Source organism: Cupressus sempervirens, chromosome 8 (genome assembly GCF_028749045.1).
Source record: "Cupressus sempervirens isolate cs-2001-9-10 chromosome 8, ASM2874904v1, whole genome shotgun sequence".
NCBI lineage: Eukaryota > Viridiplantae > Streptophyta > Pinopsida > Cupressales > Cupressaceae > Cupressus > Cupressus sempervirens.
In genome coordinates, this window is record NC_143125.1 from 369,889,769 (window position 1) to 369,916,611 (window position 26,843).

Here is a 26,843-nt window from a genome sequence, read left to right on the forward strand (position 1 = left end):
ATAGGCATTCTCCATTCTCCAAAACAAAATTGAAGAAGTTGTACAGAAAACCACTAGATCGTGGAAGAATTTGTATAAGAAAATTGAAGATGTATTTGAAGAGGAATACAAAGAAGAAGCTGCTACTAAAGCAGAGGAAAGAAGGAAGAGAATAGAAGAGAAGACATAAGTAGAGAAAAAGGTTGAAGAGGAGGAAAGCAAAGGTACTGATGAGTAGTAAAGTGTGCAAGACACACAACTACCAACTCCTAGGCCTCCTCACTCTACTATCACGCATGTAGAAATCATAAAGATTAAGGATGTTGTTGACACCTCTAGTCAAAACATCAATCCACTAACTGTAGAGGATCTCACTAAGATCCTTGACCAAATAACTCTTCAAGCACAGTTGTGTACAAGTCCCATATTGGTCAGTGTAGATGAGCTTCAAAAGGTAGTAGATAAACTCAAAGAAGCCAAGGTGTCACCACAAGAACCACCTCAGATCACTCAAACTACTAGATTCCCATTTCTAGTACCTCCATCACTACCAAGAATAGCCATGCAAGCTCATCAAGAGCTAAGTGCAACAACAGGGGAAGCCACAGGTACAACAGTACAGACAACAAATACACCCCCAACAACAATGATGCAAGAAGAAGATAAGGAAGAAACACAAGATAAGGAGGAGTCTGCAATACAAACTTTGGTTGAATTACCAAGAACAGGAACTCCTACCAAATCTGTTCAGCGACCGAGTACTGACAAGTTAACCTTACAAGTCAGTACACCAAGCTCAAGTTCTACTAGGGTAGCCAGGACCATTCATTATGGTATTCCTGAGCTCGATGAAGAAATTAAAATACCCTATTATGATTCAAGCACTCTAACTGAAGAAAAGATGAATGAAATACATAGTGCATTGGATAAGAGAAGGAGGCAAGAGGCATTGAGGAAAGACTACAAATACAAGCAGGCAATGAATGAGATCAAAGATATATTCATGGATGCCTTTAGCCTACAACCTCCAGATTCAAGCAGGCCAATCCTTGAGCAACTATTTGATATAGTTGACCAAGTGAATAATGAAGACCATGATACAAATGTAAAACTCATGGAATGGTCAGAGAAGAAGTTTCTAGGAAAAGTCAACCAAAAGATAGCCAATAACATTATTTTGGGACAGGTTGATCTAGCCAAGAAATTGGATAATGTAAAGATTGTGCTAGGGAACATCTTTTCCCTTTATAGCAAATTGTGTGATTTTTCTAAGTTCACACAAGAAATAAATTAGAAAATTTTGAGCCTCGAGAGCAACCTTAAGCTCTCCAGTATGCAACTATCCTCAAATCCTACATAGAGTGAGAAGCATTTTTCTCAAACGCTTCACATTCAGAGGGAATTAGCTGCATTATCAGCAGAAGAGGCTACTGTTAAAGAAAAGTTGATGCAAATACAAGCCTCTATCACTCCTCATTTGGAGATATTACATAAGGAGCAAATGTATGCAGAAATAGTCCTGAAGAAGGATCCAAATACTTCTACACATGAAGGACTTGTTGATTTAGCAACAGAGCTTGCAATCCAACACAAGTCATTGGATATTGCATTGAATAACTGGGATGCAGCTCTCAAAATTCTCCTTGAGGTAAATAAAACATTTTTGGCCAAGCACAACATTATTATTTAGGACCCTTTGACATAAGTTTCAAAAAGGGGGAGATAATGCAGAAAAGGGGAGATAATGTAGGAGATATATTAAGGGGGAGCACAATTGGCCAAATTTTGAAATTTTGTTCAGCTTGAAGTTGATTGACTGCAAATAGAAATAAAGGAATCAAGGGCCATGCAAATTTTGGTAATCACATGAAGACAGGGTCATCAAACAAAGAACAAACAGGATCAAAAAGCAAGAACAGGATCAGAAAGCAAGAACAGGACAGAAACATGACATAATAAGGCATAATCAACACAGGGGGAGTCATAAGGTATATTGTTGTTCACAATATCTTTTTGAAATTTTCTAAGTGAAGAATGTACACATAAGGTTTAGATCATGAATGATCAGTTAAGTGTTTTTGACACTCATGTCAAAGGGGGAGATTGTTGATCTATAAGTAAGATTGACAAATGAGTGTCAACACACTTAATCATCTTCATTATACATGTCTAGTATACAATGGAAGTCGAGCTATAATTTCTTTATGTGCCTAGTCACAGATAGTGCCAAGCAAAGCAGGAATTCAATAGGTGTCGAGTGACACAGTAATCCTATACGAGCCGAGTAATTCAAGAATCAGTAGATGCTGAGCAATCCAGAATAGATGGTGTCGAGCATCAGTATTACTTCATGTGCCAAGCAATGCAGGATCAACATAAAAGTTTGTGCAATCGCAAACAAAGATGAAAAATGGTTATGCATGATTCATAACAGGATAAAAGGATAAGATCAAATCCTCACAATCACCTATGCGATCCTCATGCAACCAATCAAAAAATTGGAGATTGCATGCAGCCAATGGGTGAATTTCAAGGGTTTGAGAAAGAACATTTTAATCAAGGATGTATGGCAGACCACTAATCTTTATAAGGGAGTCTTGATGCCATTGAACAATGCAAGAGTAAGAGAGGTGAGAGGAATTGTGAGAAAGAAAGAAAAGCAGAGCCTATTAAGGTTGTCGCAGAATGTTGGTGTCAAAGATTAAGAGGAAAGGACAACACTTACACATCTAGTTGATTAGAACAGAACAAGGAACACAATCAACAAATCAGATCCAACCGAGCTCAAGGGATAGAAGAGCAGATCAAGAGCCTGAGATCAACATTAGAGATTGCATTAATTCAGTTGTATTATTCTAATACTCTCTCACAATTGTATTAGGAATTTGGAAATCCTATTGAGTTAGGTAGGTTTAACAACCTTATGTAAATCCTTTAATGTGGTGACATTCTAAGTTGAATGTTCTTAAGTCCTTTAACAAGGCACACTCCTAATAGGGTCACATTTAATAGTGTGTTGTAGCCTTTAATAGGGCAAAACATCAAAAGTGGTTGAAATAAATTGTTGCAGTAATTTTGTGAGTATCATCCCCACCCTAGTTTTACCTTCTTATTCCTGGAGGGTTTCTGGGTTACCAAAATCTCAAGTGTTATGTGGTGATGCATGTTTGTTTCTCATGATTGTTTAATGTTTATATGCATGCATGTTAATTTCAGTTATATGTTATTAAGGGTTTAAAAGTGGTTAAAAGGCCAGTACTTCTGATTCACACCCCCCCCCCCCCCCTCTCTCTCAGAAGCATTCTTCCCATTAAGATATTACAACAACATGGGTGCTTTAATGCTAGAGATATCACCTAAAACTATTCAAAATAAATTTGCCACATGGACCTCTGTGTACGCACTTTGAGAAGGAAATGCTAATGATTGATGTGAGAAGTTGCCAATTGTGCCTCTTTGTTTATACCATCTTATAAGCTCACTCAAAGAGGTCATGTCATAATGTTTTCCTTTAACAATCCAATTGACAAAAAAGGGATAAAGTCAAATCATTTCATTTGGTGACTCATTGCTTCAAACAAGGAAGAATGGTATTGCTGAGAGTGTCTCTTCTCAAGTTGATTTTCTGTAATCTTGTTAGGAGACATTGATCAAACCCTTTATTACCTCATTTTCTTTTGTCCTCCTTGCAAATCCAAAGTTAGCAAGATTGACAAAGCCACTATAAGCCACTAATACATACAGTTACCTTTGTACAAAACTAAAATGCTCAAAATGGAATTTATTTCTCATCTTAAAAAATCTCATGATGCTCTTCTTGTATCTAATTCACCAATCTTCTCATAGGTAAAAGATGTTAGACTAATTTGTAAAAAATGCCCATACTCATCACTGAGTCTACACCTTCATAATCTCATGACATTCAAAACATGGATGTTTTATTTTTCTTATTTGATCATATGCACCTTTCTCTTATTTAATTGTACATAACATTCCCTTTTAAAACATCCTCTATTTGCCTTGAAACCTGTCAATCCTGGTGGAATTAGTCGGGCCCCAAAGTGGGTCCAGCTAAAAAACATTCATTTTCAAATAGCTGACATTCAACACTGATCTGATGAACATCTGATAATGATTGAAAACCATTCAATCACTAAACCATCCATTTAAAACTCATTTCACATGTTATCTTCAAACTAATAGTTTTGCATCGGGAGGTCCTTTTATGGGCTTTAAAAATTGACAAAAATAACTGACCGAGCTTTGAAATCAACAATATTGATTCTTTGTTTTGCATTCTTGCACCATGTCAAATCTTGTCTCATGACAAATAACTGGACCAAAATGGTGAGCGGTCAAAGTGGGCTACTCAAATTTGCAGAATTGGAAACATTGGCAGAAAAGCGTTTTTGCAAATGGAATGGATCTGGGAAAGTGTGCAAACAAATTCATCAACATCTAAAAATTGGCACACTTAAAGAATTTTTAGAGTAGAACATAGTGGTACAATCCTTTTGATCTTATCTACCATGGATTCAAAGTTATAACATCCTGAACAAGGGTACCAACCATTCAACATTTTTTGACACTAGTAAAACTTTGCAAATTGCTTTTGGAATCACATTCAAAAACTGATCAAACAGATTCATCATAAGCTCAAAATTGAAACATAGAAAGTCTATGACCTCTAGAATGTAATGCAAAAGGATTTTTCTCATTTCAATCAATAGAGTCAAAGTTTATAACAAGTCAAACAGGGCCTCCTAGAATTTAGAACAATTTGCATTAGCATGACAATAATAAATGACCAACTTTGAGGGATTCAAAACCTAGACAAAACATATCAAAATGACTCAAAATTTGAAACATAGGTTCTATGGACACTAAATACTCCCAAGGTGGTGAGTCATGAAACATTACTGGGTGCAAGATATTTAATTGCAAACTAGGCCTCTTGTCGCTATTTGACTCTTGGGCAAAAATGCAGATTTGGACATTACTCAAAATGGAACTTCACAGAATGGCTCAGAATGGAAATTTATCTTTATGGAACACATAGGCATACTGAATACAAGGTGTTAGAAATATTAAACACCTCTTAGGCCTTGAATAGATAGTCAGGTACACATGGATCAAAAAGCCCTTATAGGGCTTGATTTTTTGAATGGTACTCAAAATCAGGGCTTCAATTTTGAGTCCCAACACTTATCATTGACACAATGAGCATGGTACTTCAGATTGTATCGAGCTAAAACATAAATTTCAAGATCTTAGAGATGGTAGGATTATTAATACCTCTAATGACTCGTCTGTTGAGGATACTTATCTTGAGCAAGATCATGTTGATAAACCTATTTCTAGTGGTGGTTTCCTTGATACCTCTACTTCTTCCAACACTCAGGCATCTCCCATCACTTCAAAGCTTTCCAATATTCCTCCATCAAATAAAGAACCTAGTGCTTTCCATATGGACTATGTGTACCCTCAAGGGCTACCTCTAAAAGAAACTCAAGCTAACCTTCACTTGGCTGCAAAAATTTTCAATGCTACTAAGGCTAAAGATCCTCAACCTTCATCCATTACTATGCCTACTCTAAAAACTACTCCATTCTTTCTTCATAATCCCTTGTCCTTAGAAGTGGCTCAATGTCAAGAGGACTCTCAAAAAGCTAAAGCTATAAATGTAAAGAAAGATCAAGATCAAGAACACTTTTATCCCCTTCAAAAATTTCCTCCTCCATATCATATATCTTATCCACCTCCTAAATATGATGAAGACACCAATTCCACTATTTTTGTTGAGCTTACTAAAAATTATGAGAAAATTTCTCTTCCTATGTTATCCAAAGCTACTTGTCAAGATTAAAATGTCCCCTCATGTTCTTCTTCTCCATATCCACTTCAAAATTGTGCTCAAGCTTCAAGTGCTCCTATTAAAAATGTTGCTCCTATTAAAGCTATTCATGAGTCTATTGATGACTTTGACCATGTTGCTCACTCTAAAGATATTGATATCCTTATCCACTATCCCTTTGCATCTTCTAAAGCTATCCTTGGTCCTTATCCATCAAAGCTAAAGCCTTCAAACCTTCCATCTATATTGGAACCTTATGTTCCTTCATCTCCTCCATTTTTCATTCTTAACTCTCGTATCATACCTCAAGATCAACAAAGACACTCATCCTTGATGAATTCTCATTCATCTATCCATATGAACTAGTCATACCAACCTTATTCATCCACCAGTCCCAAGTCTTTTCAGAGCAATTTGGATGATCAACGTAAGAAATGCGATAATCCATTGAAAAATGAAGATCACTATGCCTTATCTAATTGACATGTGAATTCTAAGAAAGATAAAATATTCAAGAGACTGCAAAGGTCTACTACCCAAAGAGTTGAATCAAAGAAAATATGGATTCCTAAATCCATTATTGAAGAAGTACATTTTAAAGCATCCAAATGAAATGAAAAATCTAAAGCTACATGGATTCCAAAGTCTCTTTTGAAAGAATTGAATATTGAAAATACTTCAAAGTTGACATTCAAGCTTCTGAAGGCTTCCTCTCCATATTCTTCCAAACATCTTCATAAAAAGCTTCCAAAGGCTTCCACTTCATCTTATTCTAAAATTCTCCTACCACCTCATACATCTAGACCTCAAGCTATTTCATCCACAATTCCTCCATCATTACATCACCCTTCAAGGTGTGTATCAATGTTGATCTTGCCCACTTTTTCACCTACCCTCATGAAATCCTCTAAAACTTACACTTACTTGCTATCCATGCTCATTTAGTTCTTTCTATACATGAACCCTTATCTATCATATAATTATCCTATTACCATCTCTCTTCCTTCACACTATCAAAATCTTTGAGCACACCTTTATGGTCTTGTCTTATCATGAATTATATTTCCTATAAGAGCTCTATCTTACTTGAAAAAGCTTGACCTAATTCTAAAAATCCAAAAAAAATAGAAAAGAAAAAAGAGAAAATGTGCCTTGGTGAAAACCACTTCTTGTGGCACCTTGCTAGCAAAAGTAAAGAGAAATAAATGTGTCCTATAGTGAAAACCACTTCTTGCAGTGTCTTGGATAAGTGCCATGGTGAAAACCTAGTAAATAGGCATCGTACGTAATTCTTCCATCATTCATCTATTCCCTCTTCTTTCTTTGATCTTAACAATGTTGAAGTATCCTTGTGTATTGGCTATCCTATCCATCATCTTCCCTATTGCGCTTGCTCATTCATTCATAGCCTTCATCTCTGGCTTCATTCTTTTTGCTCTATCCCATTGCTATCCTATCTAGTTGACCCCTTGGTCTTGATCACAATAAATAAAACAATGTTCTCATAGGTCTCTTGACATGGCTACTCTTTTGGACTACACAATTCATGCCATCTCACTTATTAGATTCAACTACTTATCCTACATGCTATCTTGCTCATTGTTTCCATTGCTTACCAAATACTTGCTTCCTATGGCTATCTTTCCCTTGCTTGGGTACTCTTGAGGAGTTTGACCTTAAAGATTGCTTTCACTTGCTTCATATTCCTTGCCTATCCATTTTTTCTTATCCACCAGCTTTCTGCTCCATCATATCCTACACCTCGCTACAAACTGGGACAAAAATGTGACCTTGCCTAAGAATTAGTGATTTCTAAAAGTCCTAAAAAAATCCTAAAAATCATATATTATGTTGAAAAAAATCCTAAAAATCAGAAAATGTCCTAAAAAAATGATCATCTTAGTGAAAACTTGGCAATAGGCGCTTTGATGTATCACCAAAAAAATCAAAAAAATTGAGAAGTCCTTAAAAAATCTACTAAGTGGTGAAAACCTGGAAACATGCACTACTTGAGACCCTTGCACCTATGTCTATCAGTCTCAATCACTCACTTTGCAACACATTTTTAAGCTTGGGATTGTTTCTTGTCCTCGTCTCGGGGGCATAACTAATTGGCCTATTGAGGTGTCCTCATGCATTAGGGTTTCTTTGGCAACTCACACAACACTGTTTCTCATCACTACCCCCAACTTGACATCAAGTGTTTCTCAACACTTTTCAGATAGTTTACCTACAGTCTCCAATGTCACAATATTTCTCACTACTAGAATCAAGTCTTGAAGAAATGGCTAAGTGACTTACACACACACTCTCTCTCTCTCTCTCTCTCTCTCTCTCTCTCTCTCTCTCTCTCTCTCTCTCTCTCTCTCTCTCTAACATTTAAAAGATTGAGCTATGTTGATCTTTATTTTTCCTTGTGTGTTGTCTACAACAATTTATTTGCTATATGTTCCCTCCCTAATAGTCTTTTGAGGATGTTATTGACCAAAAGACTGGGGGCACGGGGCATGTTTTCTTGATTTCTACTTGTGGGTATACTCTATTTGTCTATGGTGTTTTTGAGCATTCATGCTTGTCCTACTTGACACTTTGACTTACAACATATTATCCTTGACTATTTTTGCAAGACTGCACTTGGGGGTTATCTTGGCACTTATGCCTTGATACAAGTGTAATCTGTAGTGCCTGCTCCTAAGTCGCATTTCTGTCATCCTTGCCAAACTCTTTTAGGCCAATTTATGTTTGATGATTAGTATTATTATTTTAGAGATTATCAGATGTTGTTGTACACTCAGTTTATTATATGATGAGATTACTTGGTACTCTATATTTCATGCATGTATGATGATTATTCAATATTTTCAGTTATCGATGATGATTAGTTAGATGGTTTATTATCACACGTGCTTTCTTATGGATACTTACCCCATACTGCATGTGTATGGTGTGCGTGTTTGTTTTCTTTATGTATGGTGTTTTTGATGTGGTTAAGGAAGGGAGTCGTAGTCACCTGCTAGTCAGGATCTACACGATACACCACTTCCTGCCATTGTCTGTTTAGCTTAGAATATTGTGTCCGTACATGTGTGAATTTTATGCAGGTTGCAGGTACCGGGTATCGACTTCCCTGAATTGCCAGGATGAGCGTACCCTATCGCATTATCTCAATGGTAAGAGAGGGGAGATAAACTCTTAAGTCCAAATCCTAAACCCTTTAGCCAATTGTCCTAATTGATAATTAGGACAAGTATCTGAGTTAAGTACCCTCCGAATGCATCAAATGATGTTATTTCATGATTATAACCCTTTTTGTTTGATTTAGTATGGTTCTTCTATGATGGGTTTTTATATGTTGCTTTATGAGTCCTTGATGTATTTTCTATTAATTAAGTTTAATTAAAAGGATTAATTAATGATTTAATTTAATAGAAAATCATTATGATATTTTAATATTTAATTATATTTAATTAATTGAGAAATTAATTAAATAAAAAGAACTAAATTTGGAGATTAAAGTTCAAAGATAAATTTAGAACAGGATAATATTTATTTAATTTAATAATAATATATTTAGAGTTCATTTTTAAATAAATGCTAAATATTATTGTTAATTAAATTAATTAAATATGTTATCAATTAAGTTCTAAAATAAATTAAAAGTTGAAAGATATTAAATTATTAAGAATTCTAGATCGCATGATCTAAGCATGAGTTTAAATATGAGAATTAAATTAAAAGATTAAATAATAGAAATTAATAATGTTATTTTAATTTCATGAAGTGCACATGAGATTAAAGTAATAAATTAATCTAAAATAGAAGTCAAGTAGAATATTAAATAAAGTTATTTAATAAATCAACTTAATGCGCATGAAAGATGAATGCAAAATAAAATAAAAGATAAGAAAGGTTAATTGGAGTTAACTCAGTTGTGCAAAGAGTCTTCTCGGGTGAACGCACAATTAAGTGCCCCGGTTTGAGGAGAAAATTTGCTTATCACAAACGTTGGGGGGTTCATTTTTGGGAGAGGAATTGGAGACAAGATTTTTAGAGACGAATTTGGACGCGGATTTTGGAGGCGAATCTTCTCACAATTCTTGGGTGTTTGTGTGTTAGCATCAGATTCAGGTAGGGTTTGTGTTTTGATCATTGCTTGAATTATGCAATTTGATATTTCTGTCTACTTCATGATTGTAAGAACTTGTCTTCTCAAATTTCATTGTATGAATGTGTCAATTCTTCATTCTGGACCTTTTTGCTATTCGATTTCATCTGTAAATCTAGATTGGAGAACCATTTTAGAAAACCTCGTTCGTAGGTAAAAAAGGGAATTTGGGATCAAATTGGGATCTGTGTTTAATTAATAGACTTAAAGAATTTAAATTTGGCAGGAGATTGAATCTTTGGAAATGAAAATTGTAGTTGAAAATTCGAATGGTTAATATTATTTTCTCTACCAGATTATATTTGTGAATGTTTATATAAAAAAAAAAATTAAAAATTTAGAATTAATTAATTATAAAATATATGTAATAATAAAAACATATATTATTGAACTTAAATGAGAAGGGTTGTCTTTTAATAAACATTAATTATTTTATATATATTGTTAAATTAATCTAATTTAAAATAAACTTAATTTATACATTTATTAAAAAAAAACAAGTTAGAGTTTTTAATAATAAAAAATTAAAAAATTAAAAAAAATAAAAATAAAAATTAATTAAATATTTTGGGTGGGGCGGGGCCACCACTTCCCACGCCCCACACGCTCTCCCACGACTGCCGCAGCAGGTGGTACTGTTGCGCAGTAGCAGTACTTCGTACTGCTGCCTGCGGCAGCAGTAACACCTGCGGCCGCAGGTGGACGGTAGGCCGGCGGGCCTTTAAAAACGCCATTGTTTTATTTTAAAAAAAAATTACGATTTAAAATTTTATAAATCGTTTTTTAAAAAAAGGTTTTAAATAGATTTACTTTATTTAATATTGTTATTAGATAATTTTAAATTATTAAATTTTAAATTATATTGAAATTTTATTATTATTTATTAATAATTTTATAAATAAATAAATTATTAATAAATATAATATGATTCTTTATGTATCATTAATTAATCTTAGTTATAGTTTGACTTAATTAAGATTAATTAAATCGAATATTTGTGTAAGCAAGTTTAATATTATAACATCGATTTTAATGGAAGCACAGATTATTATAATCAACAAGGATTATTAATAATTTAATTATTACCTTAGATTGTTTTAGGACTTTGACTTAAAATCAATTAAGGGTAATTAGGTGTTTCATTTGGAGTTAGGAACGGGTTAATTTGTAAAGGTGAACTATGGGTTCTATCTGTTTAAAACATACGTTCAACTGGAAATGGAAACCTCACATTTACTCAATAGTATATTATCAATCAAATTGAACTATAAAACTTTTTATTTGAAAATAAACACTGAAAACTGAAACCTTATTGTTTAACTCAACTGTATATTTCAAATCAAAACCAATTGTGAGACTATGATGTTTTCTATATATTGTTTATGTTTGAGTGTTATGGGGTTGGTTTAGCGTTGACTAGTTTAGGTTGTTACCAGAGGCTCGGGGTGGTGAATGTGATGTCATGATGATTTGGTCTCGATCTTTCTTAACCCGACCATGGTAATGTGATGAAGTGCTCTATGACATGATTGTATTTACTGTTTGTTATTGCTTTCCAGTTTCCTTGTGTGAAGCTGAGAGGTATGTATTTAAGATATCTAACTTAACAATTTTCGAGTCTCGATTAGTTATATTTGATAACCATTTTTGAGTCTCGATCAGTTACACTTGGATTGCTTTCAGTCGCTTGAGAGGACTGAAGTGGTGGTTATGTTCTTGATGATGTCATGTTTTGACTTGACCATTTTGGAGTCTTCGATCAGTATTGTAATTTACTATTGGGATACTTTCTGGTTGCTCATTGGAGAACCATTGGATTTTGTGATTTATCATTGATGCCTTCAGTTGCTGATAGAGAACTGTCGTGGTCATATGATTATTATTTGGTGCTTATCTGTTGCTCATGAAGAACTGATGTAGTTTTGTGGCTTATCTTTTATGATGTCTTTTCAGTTGCTTGTATAGGACTGAGGTGGTTTTATTATGATTCTTTGATTTATGATTTCATGAGCCTAGGGTAGGTTATCTATGTGTAGAGTCGGGAAGTGGCTTGCAATGGGGATCGAGGCCCTACGAGGCTGCCTGGAGTAACCCATTGTAAGTTGTTTTAATAAGTGAAAACATTTACACTAAATAAGGGAAAATGAACCTAATAAGATAATTTTATGTTCTCTCCCATGCCTTGAGTGCTAGTACAGACTAGGATGGGGTAGAGAGAACGCTTGGTTACAACCTTGCATTCCATAGTATGCCTCGTCAGTACGAGAGGATACTAATGGCCGCAGGGATCAGTAGGGACCCGAGATTCCTAAGGGATTGCTCGAGTAACTTCTACGTGACTTTTGCGATGACACTTTCCCACTTGCATATTAGGTTTCCTACGTGTCTTGTGGTACCTCTGGGATTTAGATGTCGATCTTTTTAGGAAAGCTTGAGTTAGCATACTTTTAGGATTTCCCAGACTTAGAGAGTACTTGTGTTTTGTGTTTTGATACCTTGTTTGGGACTTGAGACTATCTCCTCAGCGCGGTGGGAGTGGACCATTTAGGTTCCACGCGGTCGGGTGGTAGTGCTTTTTACTCTTACCATTGAGATCCGTTCCGTGGTCACCATGGCTGGAGTTTTCGTGATTGGCATTTACCTTCACTATGTTCTTGGATTATTATGATGGATGGGTAGATTTTATGATAGATGTTTTATCATTATGGATGTATGGATGTATCATGTATGGTGAATAGTTTTGTATATATCTTTACTGTACTTTGTATCATGGATTCATGGAGGTTGATGTATTTCTATTATTACATATGTATATTCTTTTAAGCCTTTCATACCCTGTGACTTGTACAGTGGATGATTGAGCATTCCGAATTAGTTTGCCGAGAGGCATTCGGATCAAATGTATATTATGGACATGGGACTTTTTGATTATTCTTTCATATGTATGTGATAGTTGTTAGACTTAGATTTAATTAAATTTAAACGTGACTCAACGTCTTGGGATCTTTAAGAAATGTAACTTGCAATGTATGTTGTCAATGATTAAATGTTATTGCTTCCGCTAATATGTGTTTGATGTGTACGTTATACTTCTTGTTTAAAAAAAAAAATGTTTAGCAAACTTAGTGAAACTTTAGGTTAATTCTTTTGGATCCCTTGGCGGGGCGTTACATAATCTTACTATATTAAACTTAGGAAATCTAATTGCATACACCATCTTGACTTACATGTCTTTGATGCTTAGATTGGATTTCCAAATACCTATATGATATTGATCATATTCATATTCTCATAGTTATACTAGTGATGGTTGTCTGATCTCATGACATCTTTAATAAATGCTCAATGATGACATTAGAGTCTAAATGTTATGTGCTTCTTGTTGGTGAACCAATTTGCATATTAGCTTGCATTATAGGTTCATTCTCTAGCATAATTTTGCATTCTTGCATATGGGGAGAGCTCTCTCTTCATCTTTTCTTAGACATATCGGCTAACTACTTTCATATCTTTCTTTACTTTCTTCTTTATCAGATCTTTTCATCTTCTTGATCTTTCGCTTTGCCTTGTTACTATCCTATCATCACATCTAAATAACCTTTTGACCTCTTACATAATTTTGATGTCCTGGATCTATTTTTGGGATTGAATCTGAGTTTAGCTTGATAGTCAAAATCACATTTTAAAATTCTACCTTCTTCTGAGTAGTTAGCTGACCTTTTGAGGTGTAATCTTCAAATCATCGCTAGGGCATCTTCATTTCTTCATGTCTTCATCATTTCTATATTTCATATCTTCTTCTATTCACATTTTCATGTCTAAAATCACCTTTCTACTCAATTTGACCTATTTTCATGTTTTATCCTTCGTGGTCAACTTTGGTCAAATAGGGGTATTTTGTCGCTCCTTAATAGTCACTCTTTGGTTGTAATCATCTATTTGTCATCTTAGACATTGCTATATCTTGATTTACTCATATCTAGCTTGTTTCTGTATCTCCCTTACCTCATTTCGATTTTGATCCTGAGTAGGCAAAAATACTCTATCATCGCTCGCTAAAACTATCTATTTCTTAGGAGCACATGTTTGATCTTTTCATTTGCTCTTAATCTATCTGCTTTGCTTAGTGTTAGCATTCTTCTTGAGTGTTGACATCGTCTCTTTCCTAACTGTTTAGTACTATTGCTATTAGGTTGTACATTCAAGATTAGCTATCTCTTTTTGCATTTCGTCCTTTGGAATCAAATATCTCTATCTATTGTTGCCTACTTGGCTTCTATTTTATTTGATGTAATGTGTTCCCAGATCGATCACACATTAGTCAAAGAGAGGCAAATATAATCACCTAAAAATGGTCACCTAGACTATTGGCCTCCTTCTTAGCATTTTGGCTAAATTAATTAATCATTTACCTAGACCAAATTACTAAAATTAATTAATTTGATTATAACCTATAGTTTGACTATGCTATCCTAAGTTCATTATTTGATTAAAAGAACATGTCCCCTTTTAATTAAATAAGAGCCCCCATTCTTTTAACCCACTTAAAGCACACATAAATACCTCTTTCTATTTTACAAATTAAATGAAAAGAGTTTGTGACTTTTGTCTTATATGAGAAGTTAACTTTTATTTTATTGGTTGACTTGTGTGTGCACATGGGTCACTCCTATTTTCAAACTCCACCCTTGATCATCCATCATCTTGACCTTGATCTCTATCGTATGTACGACTTTAAAAGAAAGACCTCTCCCCTTGTCAAAGGATCCATCCACCTTTTGAGTATTGTTATGTTGCAGGTTTTCTAACAGGTTTCTTTGGAGCTTTGTGGAGAACTTCCATAGTCTTCTCTTCATTCTCTCATTCCATCATATTCTAGCTTAATATCATGTTGCATGTTAGTTTAGTTTCTCTTTTGCAATGATTTATCTCACATAACTTAACTAGGTTGGTGGTAATACTCTCATCCTTGCTTAACATAGCTGCATTTTGCATATTCATACTAGTTTAGTCTACATTTGCATTGCATTATTGAAGCATCCTTTGTAGACATTTGCACTCTTGCATCGTCTCTAAGAGAACCTCCCATTGCATGGTTTACTAGCAAGAAGAGCATTCCTAAGGCTCAATTGAGAGCCCTCATATTTGAATCATACTCTCTTGCACTCCATGGACAGGGAGCTCTAAGCCGACATCCAAGCATTTCGAACTCATGGAATCACTTAGATAGAATGGTTTAGAGTGTGACACATTTCTAGTGTAATGTAGAAACTTAGAAATTTAATCACTAGTTAAAGCATAAAATCTAAAAAGTATCACAATAATACCTAGCCCACCTACAAGTACTAATAAAGACAACATCTTCAACCTTTTAAATTTAGCATTGAAGGTTGACCAAACAAAAGGAATAGATCTCATACAGTTTGAGAATATCTTTATTCCAATAAAGTTTGAATGCCCAAATATTAAATTGGATCAAATATTTATAACCCAAAGGTATATAAGAATTCCCCTTGATTTTTCACCCAATTTTAGAATCAATGGTATGCTTTCTATTTGTGCTCTAAAAAATAAAAAATCTCAACTATATTATTAGTTTTAGCAATAGTTATGTAATTGTATTCATCTCAAAAAAATCTCTAAGTTTCCAAGGAAAACAACCATAAGAATGAAAAAAAAAAAACCAAGGCAACTCACTAAAGTAACAAGGAAAAAATGTATGAACATACTTTAATTTATTATTTAATATTAAAGTGAAATTACAAAATAATTGTTTTAGAATTTTAAAAATATTAATAAATTAATATTATACTGATTGGATGATAACCATTTCAAAAAATATTAAAGTGATTTACTATATTGGAAACTAAAATCAGATTAGCAGAAAAAATGCATTTCCCTCCCACATATAAGCCTATTGACTTAAATATATAAACAATTTCACACTATATAATACTTTTAAAAAATGAAAAAATATTTATATCATATTAATCAAAACAAATAGCCTATCAGCTTACAAACAATCTTACAGTATATAATACTTTTAAAAATTGAAAAAATATTTAGAGGCTATTAATCAAAACAAATAGCATTAAAATTTCTCCACTAAATTGTCATGGATATATCGCAACATCCTTTAGATAGCCTTACTTAAATATATTTATGCCAATTATATGGAGTATCAATTGGCCTCATTGCATTTTTTAATTTTCTCCCTTCAACTTTGTCTTCTTTATTGTTATTTTAAGAGCTCACAATTTATGAAACAGTACAAAATAATTAAAAACTCGGGCAATACTATGAGTTCCGTGGTGACTGGACCCTGTCCGTTATAAAAGCAATTGGCGTATAAATGCGGTTGCCCGTTTCACAGTTTACATCCGCAACGCCTTCATTTAACTTATATCCTCATTGCCGGCAGCAAGTTTAACGATTTTGTTGTGGTGAGTGATATTCGGCGGAGATCGATTCGGAAAAGAGAGGGGAGATGGATTTAACAGAGCTGAAGCAGGCGATTCTATCCAACAACTTCCATCAAATTGCAGATATCTGCGACGACCTTGAGCTCCAGGTATCTTACTGTTTACAATTAAAAATCATGCCTCTCTCTCTCACAAACTCAATATATTAACATTTCGTGGCCTTTCATGGCTAACCAGCATATAATATATCGATTCACCCCAACAAACCCCAATAGTTTCACCTCCGCCTTTTCAGCAGGAGGGTTTCTTAATCAAGTTGTCTTTTTCTGTCTTTCAACCTTTCTTTTAGTATGTTTGACATTAAGGAGAACATGTTTGGTAGTCCTCGTTTATCCCTTTTTAAAATTATTTTGTACGCCATTGCGATGAGTGGAAAATATATTCCCGTACTTGGAAACATGAATGAAATTAATGCTTAGTTGCTTTTGAACTTCCTAGTGTTCACAACATTTTACACATTTGGCCTTTGCAGTTGGCTGCTCAAGGCATCAAAGATCCAGAAGGCTGGCCTTATGCCATACATTTGCTGGGGCATATCTACATACAGGATATGTAGGTTGTGTTGCTGTTATGCTTATTTATATATGTATTCTAGTGTTTAGGCAGAAGTCTGAAAGAACTGCGAGAACTTTTCTGTGCATGCAATCTGTTAATAACTACGAGAACTAGAATAGAGCTTTTTTCTGGAGGGTTACAATTTCTAAACTTGCAGGAACAATGCAAGATTTCTCTGGAGGCGCATGCCATCTTCTGTGAAAGATAGCCAGCCCGAAGTTGTTGCAATATGGAAGATAGGTCAGCGCATGTGGACACACGATTATGCTGGTGTCCATGGAGCTCTTTGTGGCTTCAACTGGAGCCTGGAAGTGCAACAGATTATTACTGCATTATCTGGTAAGCTTTTTATATAGCATCAATGATATTCTCAATGCTGGCTTCAGATTCTGGGTTATTCTGTTTGCTGTTTTGTTCATGTTGAATCTTAAGATACGGAAACTATAAACTGCTATTTTTGAACTCGTCGATAACACATTATAAATGATAGGAGACAAAATAATTACAGCGTAATTGATTTCTACTCGTTTAGATAAAATAAAAACAATAAATAAAATGTGCATTAGGAAATGATGCTTTCCAGCATCATAGCTTGATACTATTGTATCTAAGGAAAAAAGAGATCAGAAATATTTTGCGTTAGCCTCTTAAATAGTTGGAGAAATCTGCATTCTTTTATAACATAAAAAATTTTGAAACATGAAATTTGACGACAATAAGATTATTGTTCTCGTTGAATCTCAAGGCCCCAAACATTTAAGCTGCTTTCTTCCAACTTGTGCATTCCTCATACTATTGGAGGTGAATGACAGGTCATATAATAATAACATGGCGAATTGGTTTCTATCATTTTACTGTTACATATCATAAAAACGATGCATAAAATGTGCATGAGTATGTGGTGCTTTGCAGCATTGTAGTTTGAAATTATTGTATGTCAAAAGAATCAGGTCAGATATATTTTGCCATTGTGGTTAATTGCTAATTTAATCTTATCTATTTATGAGAGAAAGTACTGGTTGTGAAAGTCCTGAAGCTAGTAAATAACCTCACTAGAGGTCAGCACAATCTCCTCATTTACCTCATTATCATTAGGTACAGCATAGAGAAGGGCACTGGTCTGAGAAAATCGAGTTTCCTTTAATTAGTTGCTTGTTTTTCCTGGTTGTGAAACAATTGCCATATAACAGTGAACACAAATGTGTAATGTCCCCTTCTTTAGATGCCCAGTTGTTGCCCTAAATGTAAATTCCAAGTAGAACTAGAAATGAAATAGGATTAGTAACATCTATGTGCCTGGTTGAGATCCTGCAACATGTGAGGAAATCATTGAAACATGATTCACAAAATAGATCTTCCTTATTAGAGACATCTTAAGCATAGATCTTTCTTACTAGGGCCAGGGACATTAATTTAATCATAAAAATATATGTAATTTATTATGGAGTTTAGAGAGCTAGGATACGGGGCATATTAGTGTGCCTTTAACAATCCTGTAGCCCAGATCCAACAGTAGATGTCATCCCTCTTGGTCATTATGTGGCCCTTTTGCCATCCATATGAGGGGGAGTATGATGTGGAGAGAGTTCTTCACAATAATGAAAATAAAATAATAAATGACACAATTTACAAGGGAACCATATGGTAGATCCTCCTAACACTTCTTACTCTTGAACTAGGGCTTTCTCAATCACTTAATTACACACACTTCCAATCCCAACTAACAACGAATTCACCTTCACATGTACACTGTTTAACGTCTCCAATTAGCAAATAAACCCCTTGTTTGGGCAGAATCTCTATCTTGTTTAATTCTGCACGTGCTTGGTTAGTAATAGATCATACATGTTAGATTAACTCTTTCCATGAGTATCAGGCCTTCATCCTTATGGAAAGATCTTCATTTCCCTTAAAACCTACTGCAGCAAATAAATAATTAAAAGAAATCTACTGGTTCTGCAATAGGCGTAACAACAACCTATAATAACATGAAACTTATCAACAAAGTACTTGGAATGTTGAAGAAAACCTTATTAATGTGTATGTAGAGCCAACCAATCAATTTGCGGACCTTTGAGTTGCAGAATATTTAAGTTTTAATATTGCTGCTCACCAATTTGTACATACCAGTCTTTCAATATATTCTCTCCTCCCCTTTACATCAGAGACTCTTTCCAATTTATAAGACACCCTATAATAACTGACTCCAACCAACTATCATTGTTGAGTTGGGTATTTTAAAATTATTACAACCTAAACTTCCCTCTAAACCAGCCGTTACTTTTTTTATTTAATGTTTGAACACAAAAAGCCATACAATGGTTTTATTAAACATTAAACTCTTTTCTATACCTAAACCTATCTTGAAGACCTAATATTATTTTAGCATCATTATAGGTTCCAAGACTGCCCAATTGATTTGATGACCTTGTTTATACATTCCTTCCTTTTGATTTGTTTTGATGATCTTTGCAGTCTTTATAATCTTCAACTGTGGCTTGAATATTTGAGGTGCTCCTGCACCGGTGTACCCAGTGAGGAATCCCATAGCCATTACCATCTTCCATTGCCACTCTTATCCTCCCTCTTATGAGTGGAGTTCCTTAATGGTCAAATACAACAAGGTTTTGGGGAAACAACAATAGGGTATCCAGATAGTCCTTCCCTAATAAGCCCAAGGGTGGTGCATGTTAACTTTTGAACCAGAATATAGAGATTGCGACAAATTGAAATGCAAGACCACAAAATCAGCAAATAACGTTGAGACTTATCTTGGGAAAACTCTTCTCTTGAGTAGAAAAACTCAGCCTACAAAAATGACAATGTCTTTATTCAGTTTTAAAGGGAATACAAAAATCCATGCTTATGAATCAAAACAATCAATCAATAAGCTAGTCTTTCTTTTATCAAAAACTTTCACAATCTGTAATAGAATCAAGTGATTACAAACACCAAATTTCACAGAATTGACTCAGTGATCACATCCAGATCAAAACCAATATTGTAATACAAAACGTATGTAAGATTCAGCACTAGTATAATTAGTATGATAATCAAAAACTCCACAATATTGAAAATGCTGTAACAGACAATACAAAATGGCTCATATACTTGTAGAGCAGAGAGAATGCAAAACTTTAATCACGGTAATACAACAGACTGAATGACAACAACAATAGATGAGTTTGGATCACGATATTAATGGAGGAGTTGTTGCCTCAAAAATCGAAGAGAAGCCCATACCATCACAAGTTCAATAAATAAGGATCAATTCTCTCATACTAAGCACGTGGAGCTTGTTTAAGGCCATACAAGGCCTTTTTCAACGTGTCGTATGTGTAACATCCGCTTTTTCCAGGTCTTAATTAACAACTAACATATTCAAAGAAATACAATTATTACTTCATTTTCATAGGAAGACAGTTATATCAGTTACGTTCACGTGAATGAGATTAACGGTTACAATCAATTAAACGAAATTTCATAACTAACAATTGAAACACCATCAATGAATTTACTATGGAAATTAAAATCTACCAATGAAATTTCAAAACCGAAATCAATCTAGGAATGCTTCTACAATCACCTAGGTTAGTCCATAAATACCACTTAAGGATCAAATGACGATTACCATCCAATACCACTATTTCAAAGTCAAATGAGGATTACCATTAAACACCACTATATCAATTAGGGCATCTATTATCATTGGATCATTTAGGGCATCAGATACCAATGTATCATTTAGGGCTTCAGATACCACTGTATCATTTATGGCTTTAGATACCATTGTATCATCAATTTCCATTGGATCATTTAGGACATCAGATACCATTGTATCATTTGGGGTGTCAATACCATTGTATCATTCCTTTCCTTTTGATTTCTTAATTGTGGCAATAACATAAGATTAGAAGATATGCTCATAAACATTATTCTTATAACAATCCATCAGATAAATCTATCTCTCGCAAATAAATATATTTCATGTTCAGTTAGAAGATCAAATGAACTAACTGGTTGCCAATTATATTGACGATAAGAGTTGCTTTCATTTGAAGAAATAACTGTAACGATATACAACTCAATTAATCTTATTTTCCACTTGAATATACATCATAAGAGTAAAAACACTTGTTTCTGACAAATGTTTGAATGCATAGCTTAGCTTTATTTGATGCACATTTGACATCTTATGGAGAGGGGAAACATTGTTAGGGGCTTAACCTCCCAACCACGAACCTTAAACTTATCCCCACACTTTCTTTAACTAGAAAGACCCTCCCTACCCATAGTAGACATGAAACACCTTGTCAGCCATTGAGCATCCTGGTATCCAATCACACCACTCGACTTGACAATAGGAGAAAACAATAAACATGATCATGCATGAGCTATTAAATGATTCTTTTTAAAATAATAATTTATTGTTATGTCATATCTGATGCTGTTTCATGTTATTGCAGATTCCTTCCTCTCACCTCTTCACCCTTTTTCTTGGCTATACAGTCGGGTGAGTCCCAGGTGATTGAATCTTAGAGCAACTAGCTCTTTCTGTTGATCCTCAACTGATATAAGAATATTATATGTTTCCAGCTCATCACAATCTATAATTCCGAAAAATGTAATCTTTAAGACTTGCAGAATAAATATCATTTGATTATGACTTTCAATGATATAAATAGAATATGATAGCATGTCATGGGTACTTGGCTTTTATTTGCTATAAGCAACTCTAACTTAGAGAAGGTCTAACCTATGATATTAAGCAAGATAATTTGCATCATGATATAAGCTGTAGCTTACTACTATATGAATCAGAATATGCTGTAGCAACTGGTAAGAAATTATAATGCAATGTTTTAATCACATAACCTGGTATAATCTGAAAGAAAGAATGGAGTATTGCTAGATGCTCAACAAACCACCTCAGAAAAGATCTTGAACACCAGTTTCAATATGAATGTTGCACACGATTTTAGCAAAACTTCTGAATAACTAGAAATCATGGATGGAATACAGTGCGATTGTTACTAGTTGACAGAGCTATTAGGTGCCATGATAAACGTGGTCGGGAATATGAAGAAGCCAGGTGCTTGAAGATATCGATGTCTTCCGCCTCTCTCGACTTCTTAATAAAAAGAGATAATAATGTCTCTTTGGCTTCCAAGAAGCCATAACATAAAAGAAGTGTCTTGGCTCTTGGACGCCAAATAAATAAGTCAAGTGTTCAATCAGTTTCAAGCAAGAAAAAGAATAAAAAGATGGAAGAAGATTTGAAAGTTATAAATTGAAAATAGTTAGTTTATATCTATCTGCATGCACGTAGATATATTTGTGAGGTGGCATCATTTTATTATAAAGAAAATAATATTATGGTGTCACTTTATTTTATATCTACGTGTATGTACATAGGTATATATTATAATAATATGGTGAAAGATTAATCAAAACCTTTGTGGTACGCAAAATAATTTTAATCAAGTTAATTTATGTTTTAAATTGTTTATTTAATAGCTCTTGCGGTTCCATCGATTGTATCCTGATGTTCAAGTCGCTAGGTCCTCAACTATGATGATTCACGATTCATACCCATTTGCCTAGTGATGGTGATGCTCCTATGCCCAGTTCTTTTCTGACAATGCTTCCACTCCTTCGTCGTACTTCCTACAAAGAAATTCTCCGTAGTTAAATTATATTACTATAACAAGTTAATTAAAAAATAAATAATCATAATGGCTAACCACTTTTTCAATTCCACGAATTCGTGGTAAATAACCAATTAGCATGTTATCTTCACATGAAATTATAACCACTAACCATCTTATCATTTCGTAGGATTATAACAAATTTAACTGTGAACTGACTTCATGTGAACCTCAACGGCTATATGAACATTTTAATTTAGGTCAAAAATTGGGATGTAATAGTATGCGACTCCGTATCATAAATCACAAAACCCTCTGGTTGTTTCTATGTATACTTCCTCTTCAATTATCCTATTAGAAAATGCTGACTTCACATCCATTTGATGAAGTCTCCAGCCGTTAATTGCTGCAACAACTTTGATAGTTTTCATAGAAGTGTAATGTGCTATGGGTGCAAAACTCTATTCATAGTCCATGCTTTCCTCTGGAGAAAACCCTAGCTACAAATCTAGCTTTATATTTTTCTACATTTCCATTAGTTGCATGTTTAATTTTGGAATCACATAGAAGAAACATCAAATTTGCCTTTGGACCTAAGAACAATGTCCCACCCATCATTCTTGATGATGGATTGATACTTCTCCATAATGGTGTCCTTCCACGCTTGTTGATCTAAAGCCTCTTCAAAGCTGGAAAGCATGCTGTAATATGACTTGTCAAGGCTATATACCCTACAAACTTGTGAGGTCTCTTATTTTCTTTGAAAGTAACATGTGAGGCTGTATATTTTTCAGCCTCTTGCATTATGCCTGCCTGAAATGGCCTCTTCATATTAGCTGAAGCATTACTTGGACCCGCATAAGTATCAATAAGATCAGCTGTATCAGCAAAGTCTTCTAACTCTGTAATCTTCCTCTGAATCTCAAAAGGGAAATCCGGAACAGCCATATCCATGTCTTGAGAAGGCTCAAAATCTTCTCTATCGATTTCCATATTAGATTTTTTAGATCTCTTGCAAGCTACATCTTCTTCAAAAGGGACATCTCTATTGATCTCAATTTGCTTTTGACCTCGAATATAAATTCTGTATGCTTTTTGATGATTCACTATAACCAACAAAGACGCCTTTTTGCTTGAAGGTTGTAACTTAATCCTTTTATCTTTTGGAATATGAATGTACACTGGACATCCAAAAACTTTGAGATGTCTAACATTTGGATTAGTACCTAAAAATGCTTCTTTTGGTGTCATATTGTCTAGGATTTGATGAGGACTACGATTCTGAATATATATCGCCGTCCTGCAAGCTTCTTCTCGTAAAAATGTTTGAATACTTTTATCATGGATCATAGCTTTCGCTGCCTCAACAATAGTCCCGTTCTTTCTTTCAGTTGCACAATTATGTTGAGGATTATAAGGGGCATATAACTCTCTCTTAGTCTCAGCTTCAATACAATTGTTACAAAAATATACCAGAGAGACATTCACCCCCGTTTTCAGACCTTAAAACCTTTATCTTCTTGTTAGACAATTTTTATAACAAGAGTTATAAATTCTTTAAATCTAGACAACACTTCAGTAGATTCTTTAGATTTTAGAAATTAAATGCGTGATTCATGAGAGAAGTCATCAAGGAAAGTAACATAATAATAAAACTGCTAAGAGAAGCAACAAACATAGGACCACACGAACCAAAATGAATCAGGTCTAGTGTATCCTTTTCTCTAATTTCACTACTATGAAAAGGACTTTTAATGTTCTTACCTAGAGCACACCCTTTGCAGACTCCCTCATGATCTTGGTTCAGGTTTGGAAGACCAACTACCACCTTCTCCATGGATGACAAGGTTCTGAAATTTAGATGAGCAAACCTCTTATGGCACAGTTCACTTGAACTTAGAAAATCATGACCTAATGCCTGGATAGGATGAGTTAAAAGTTTGTAAGGCTGTAATGGCAAACATTAATCTCATAAACTGTTTGAGTGCTAGTGTTCTAAATACTTATTCCATGCAAGAACTTTTCCCTCAGCCAATGCAGCACGATTAGCCTTGTCTTCTAACACTGAAATAGAAATCAGATTCCTCTTAATACTAGGAACAAAAAGAACATTACTTAGATGAAGAGGAATTTCAGAATCTAACTGAAAAGATGGAGATACAACATCCTTAGTAGAATATCATGCATCATTACCAATTATAACTTGTTGATGAGAATCTTTTTCTTTCAAATTAGAGAGTGTTGTTGGTAAAATCTATATTGTATAGCCGACGGGTAGATTAGAACTGAAAGGTTGCGTGATGGTTGAGTCACCCCTTCGGACAGATATATGTACTTGAACAAAAAGCAAACATTTGGCATCAATCATACTGAATATTGTAGTATCTTATGTATACATGCGAATAATAAAAGGAATACTTCTGTGTTGCATGTTCTTGTCTATTGTCTGAATGCATTAATAAACCGTTTACCTTGAACAGTAAACATTTGGTGCCGTTGCTTATAAGGACTGGGTGCTACGAATGCCAAACACATTGAATAAAGATAGAAATAAGAATCTAGAAGATGACAGCATATGTGTGGCACGGGAAATATTAAACCGCACATAACAAAGTGACCGGAGGCACAACAAATCGTTGAAGGGTACGACAGTGGTGTCATAGGAGGTGACCATAGTACCACGAGAGCATTGATAAACAAAGTGTAGTCACCAAGTCGATCAAGGGAGAGGTTGATAGAAGAAGCTCGAACAAGGTAAAGGGTGATCAAAGGAACAAAGGAAGCATTGACAAATTGGTGTACGCCAAGGGGGAATTCAGACGGGAGGGAAAGGACCAACACGGCTCAGAGTGTCAAAGGAACACGAGCGTGGGGTGAACTCTTTGTCCTTGATACACCTGACAAGCAAATACAATTTGGTTGAAACAACCGAGTCCTTGAGGAAGCCTTCATGCCACTCGAGAATGTAGGTGTCTGTAACGCGGGTGTTCAGAGTAGTACAGGAGTACAAAACATTGCGGGTACCGACAACAACGCACAACAAAAGAAAGAAAGGGTACCAATGGCCGGTCCAAAGGAAAAGTTACCAAAGTTCGACGGGGATGGCACGACTGACCCAATCAGACACTGCAAAACTTGTGAAACGATTTGGACAGCAAATGGAGAAAACAACCATGACAAATGGGCAAGGCAATTTCCAGCCACCTTACGAGGTGTAGCAATCAATTGGTTTTTAGACACTGATCCAACAAAGCTAACCACATGAGAAAACATAAAGAAGTAATTTATTACAGAGTTTCAACTGTTATGAGACGACAACGAGATAGTAGCAGAAATCTACACCACAAAACAAGGAAGAAATGAAATAGTCCGTGTATGTGCTACAAAACTAAAAGAATCAGTAAATAAAATGGAAACTAAGCCAACAGACGGGCTGAAAAAAAGATGGTTCATAGAAGGACTACGCTCGGAGTTAAAAAGGAAAATGAAGATTGTACCGCCATTGTCGTACACTCAAGTGTACAATCGAGCAATGGATTTAGAGAGTGAACGAAAAACAAAAAAGAAGAAGAAAAGCAGATCATCTGACTTAGATGAATCCTCTTCTAAGGATAGCAATAGTGATGAAAAGGGCAGTAAGAAGGTTCGAGCCCTCTAGAAGGATATGATCAGGATGATGAAAGAGTTTAAGAATATGCATAAAGGGAATAGCCACACCAGAGAAAACGAGCTATGGTGCACAGAACGCAAGACAAAAGGTCACACTAAGGGATCCTATCCGAAGAATCAACTCTGTGATATCTGCCAAATTGCAGGACATTCCACAAAGGAATGCCCGTTCAATATGAAAACAAGAGGGCATCAACAAGTGCTCCTGACACAGAAAACATCCACGTCAGTAGGGAATGAAAACACAAATAATGACGATGCCACCTTGGGTGGGTATAGAAACAACAGAAGGGGACAAAACAACAACACCGACAACATCAATAATAACAATAATAACAAGGGCCATAGTCGGATTCAGTATGATGCGAACGGTCAACCGATGGTTCAATGTCAGGCATGCAACTTGTGTGGCTGCTTTGCACAAAATTGTACAACGATGAACACATTGTAGTTGTTATGCAGATGGTGTAGTCCTGGAGACCATGAAGATG

At 34.8% G+C, this 26,843-nt stretch overlaps 1 protein-coding gene across 2 annotated transcripts in view; it reads left to right on the plus strand.

The window, feature by feature from the left end:
• The first annotated feature begins 16,376 nt into the window (after positions 1–16,376).
• Positions 16,377–26,843, plus strand: part of COP9 (COP9 signalosome, subunit CSN8) — a 68,937-nt gene continuing 58,470 nt past the window's right edge. For both annotated transcript variants that reach the window (XM_089797752.1, XM_089797753.1), the window contains exons 1-3: positions 16,377–16,569; positions 16,953–17,032; positions 17,193–17,374. In XM_089797752.1, the coding sequence (XP_089653878.1) occupies positions 16,486–16,569; positions 16,953–17,032; positions 17,193–17,374 (346 nt within the window). In that variant the 5' untranslated portion in view covers positions 16,377–16,485. The remainder of the gene's footprint in view (positions 16,570–16,952; positions 17,033–17,192; positions 17,375–26,843) is intronic.